The sequence below is a fragment of the Monopterus albus genome, unplaced genomic scaffold, assembly GCF_001952655.1.
Source record: "Monopterus albus unplaced genomic scaffold, M_albus_1.0 scaffold32.1, whole genome shotgun sequence".
In the NCBI taxonomy this organism is placed as follows: domain Eukaryota; kingdom Metazoa; phylum Chordata; class Actinopteri; order Synbranchiformes; family Synbranchidae; genus Monopterus; species Monopterus albus.
The window spans coordinates 79,642-83,142 of NW_018127912.1; the positions used below are offsets into that span (position 1 = coordinate 79,642).

A 3,501-nucleotide genomic window follows, 5' to 3' on the forward strand; every position below is an offset into this window, starting at 1 on the left:
GACTAAGCAAATGAAGAGGTTTTGATTGCTGGCTAATATAAAGTTTCCTTCTCATTCCTAAACTGTTACCTCTGTCAGCTGGCAGCCCATTATGAAGTTTATCAACGACCAGTATGAAACCTACCTACAGGAGGAAATCAACATCGACAGGAAGAAGAGGATCCCAGACTCCAGGGTGCACTGCTGCATATACTTCATACCTCCCACTGGGCACTGGTAAGATAACATATCAAAGAGACATGCATCACTGTGACTAAGTGCCCAATTTTTTGTTCCTCATCCCACCAGTTTCCCCCACAGCTGCGGAGATAAACCAGGGCTTCTGGGAATCTTTGCCTTGACCCATTGTCTTTCCACAGCTCTTTAACCGTGTCCTTCTTCAGCTCTTTATTTCCATCTCCCTCTGTGGTGACCACATGTGGAACACATTGTCTCCTCAGAGACAATAAAGTATCACTTGAAGAGTCAGATTTCACAAAGACATTCTCACAGTTGAAAGAGACACAGTGAAACCGCTATTAGGATGTTGAGAGCGCCATCATCTAATATCCTGAACAGGAGAAATTGTAGTGGTTTAGGCTGAATGAATTATACCCTACTGTTTATCTTAATGATTATTTACCATTAAAATGTATGATAGATGGGATCTCGCCATGTCTAACGTGCGGCAGTCTGCCAACATCTAGTCAAGAGTGTCCGATCATTTAGAATTTGGAAGACACCCTGTGCTAGAGGCCTGGATTTGATTATTGATACAGTGCCTTTTTTCATCTGGAACATTTTTATCATTGTTTAGCAGAGGGGGGAAAAAATAATCTAGGTTTTCACAGATGCATTTCTGGTAGAATCCATCATGACAGTGGTCAGGGACTAGCATATTTGGACCAGTGTGTGTGCCAGCACAAGGCAACATATGGAGCACAAACAGAAACATATTATTCCTGGTGTGCACTAATAATGCTAACAAATTAAAGTCTCCGAGGTTGCAGCAGAAATGTCTTTTGCCCAAGACGTGTCAGTGGAAATGAACAAAGAATCAAAATCAACCATGTCCAAAGTGTCTTTACAGTGTAAAGTCAAAGCACGTCACTTGTTACACAACCAGGTGGAGGCTGTTTGCTTCACTTTAATGAACGTTTGTGAGATAATGGTTGCAGACAGAGACTCAGGCAGATGCTGGGACTTACAGTCATTTACCTTTCATTGGCTTTTATTTCTGCACTTTCCAGTCTGCTAGAACACTTCATCTCTGCTGCTAAAACTACAAGCATCTTCTTTACAACTACTACAAAAGAACTGCAAGACAAAAGAACAATGTGGTTTTCTTCCATTTGCTTCTGCTTCAGCACTTGCTCAGCACTGCTCACAAATACCATCTGGCAACACATCCACACACATTTCTACTGCATCCAATACTATTAATACTGTGTCCTTAAACATTAGCTGTATTTGAATGAATACTGATGCACTTAGCAAGTACCGGTCCCATCCAAATGCAGTATAGTACCGTTTTAAATGCCTCAGTACCGCGGTACCATACTAGTACCGGTATATCGTGCAACACTAGTCTTTACAGTGTAAAGTCAAAGCACGTCACTTGTTACACAACCAGGTGGAGGCTGTTTGCTTCACTTTAATGAACGTTTGTGAGATAATGGTTGCAGACAGAGACTCAGGCAGATGCTGGGACTTACAGTCATTTACCTTTCATTGGCTTTTATTTCTGCACTTTCCAGTCTGCTAGAACACTTCATCTCTGCTGCTAAAACTACAAGCATCTTCTTTACAACTACTACAAAAGAACTGCAAGACAAAAGAACAATGTGGTTTTCTTCCATTTGCTTCTGCTTCAGCACTTGCTCAGCACTGCTCACAAATACCATCTGGCAACACATCCACACACATTTCTACTGCATCCAATACTATTAATACTGTGTCCTTAAACATTAGCTGTATTTGAATGAATACGGATGCACTTAGTAAGTAAATTAAATAAAAACTGAATTATACTAAAATAATAATTGTGGGGTCACTTTTAACCAATAAATCAATGTGGATTAGCAAAACATTGAACAACTCTCACATAGTACAAACCTTGTTTCTCCTGCTGCTTTATCAGTGATTAGGCTCATTTTCTCCAGTTAGCTCTGTAAATTGTTTGAACAGTGGTGAGTGGTCTGTCCTCATGTGCACTGAAGGCCAAGTAGGACATATAGCCATGCATGCAGGTAAACAGCAGACAAGGCTATTTTGATATAAAGATACAGTCTTATACACAAGCACGCCAAATGCACGCAGCTGCATCTATTGCTGTCTGATTTTTCTGTGCAGCAGTAACTCAACAGTTATCCACTTAAACTTTCTTTGTTTGAGTGGGGGGATGATGTGTGTGTCTGTGTGTTCCTCTGTTTGACATACCCCCTCATCATCTTCTCGTGTCACCACAGCTGCTGTTGTAGGGAATGTGTGAGTCTCTGCCCTCTTCATGTACAGCAGTGCGAGTAGTGGACTCAAGTAGGCAGTGGGCACGCTAGCACTTGTAGAGCTACACTTATGTGTGTGCCATGAACGTGCTTGTGTATGATCTTTCTTACAGCTGCAAATTTCAGCCAGATAAACAACACCTGAATCACTCTCCTCTTTTCTTCATTGTGAATCTATATTGCTTCACTCTCTCAGCTTCTATCTCCTCTAACATTGTCCCTTGTTACTATCCACACAAGCACATGTACAGTGCACAGGAGATATGGACACTTTACTAAAACATGAATACCTGAAAATACATTCTCACTGCAAAAACAAAGATACAAACATCTGTCAGGAAGTAGTGTCTTTATTACAGCCTACCAGAGAGATGTAGGCAGGAGAACAGAGGAGACATCTGTGGAGGCTAGATGAATATAGTTAAGTGTGCATATATTAAGATATAAAAACTTTGGGCAAAGTACAGACCTACAGTGCATGCATGCAACCCCATTCCTATGCAAATAAAAAGAACCTTAAACCGGGAAGAAACAACATATCAGAAACTTGGTTTGTGCTGGACAAACTGAGTTTATGGTTCATGAGGATAAAGTGCTGGGATACATCTAAAGCCTCTACTCTATTATTGTCTTTTTGCTTATTTTTCCTTTTTGGTTTGATATTGTAACACCAGCTGAAGTTTAAAATTAGGGCCTGTAACCAATTACATGAACACGGTGCCAAAACCTCTGGACACCATATGTCCACAGTCCAAGAATGACAGGCAGGGAAATGATGACAGAACATCGCTGATAGCTATTTGAAGCCTCTATCATGGGGGTATTTTTTTCTTTTTGCCTTGTTTGAAGCATCACAAACAGCTGTTTGTATTTATCAAAGCTCAAATCAAATTTGCATGTCAGCAATTTGCTTTCATTTTGCTTCTTTGGTTTTGGATAAATGAACGATGCTCAGTGAAGCAGAACACAGTGTTGGCCTCAGCAGCCATTCCTGATGATGGCAAATTCACGCTGAATG

The 3,501-nt window shown here is 40.8% G+C and overlaps 1 protein-coding gene across 6 annotated transcripts in view; it reads left to right on the top strand.

The window, feature by feature from the left end:
* Nucleotides 1-3,501, top strand: part of septin9b (septin 9b) — a 69,405-nt gene that overhangs the window by 58,314 nt on the left and 7,590 nt on the right. For all 6 annotated transcript variants that reach the window (XM_020597028.1, XM_020597027.1, XM_020597026.1 and 3 more), the window contains one exon: nucleotides 79-216. In XM_020597028.1, coding sequence (XP_020452684.1) covers nucleotides 79-216 — 138 coding nt within the window. The remainder of the gene's footprint in view (nucleotides 1-78; nucleotides 217-3,501) is intronic.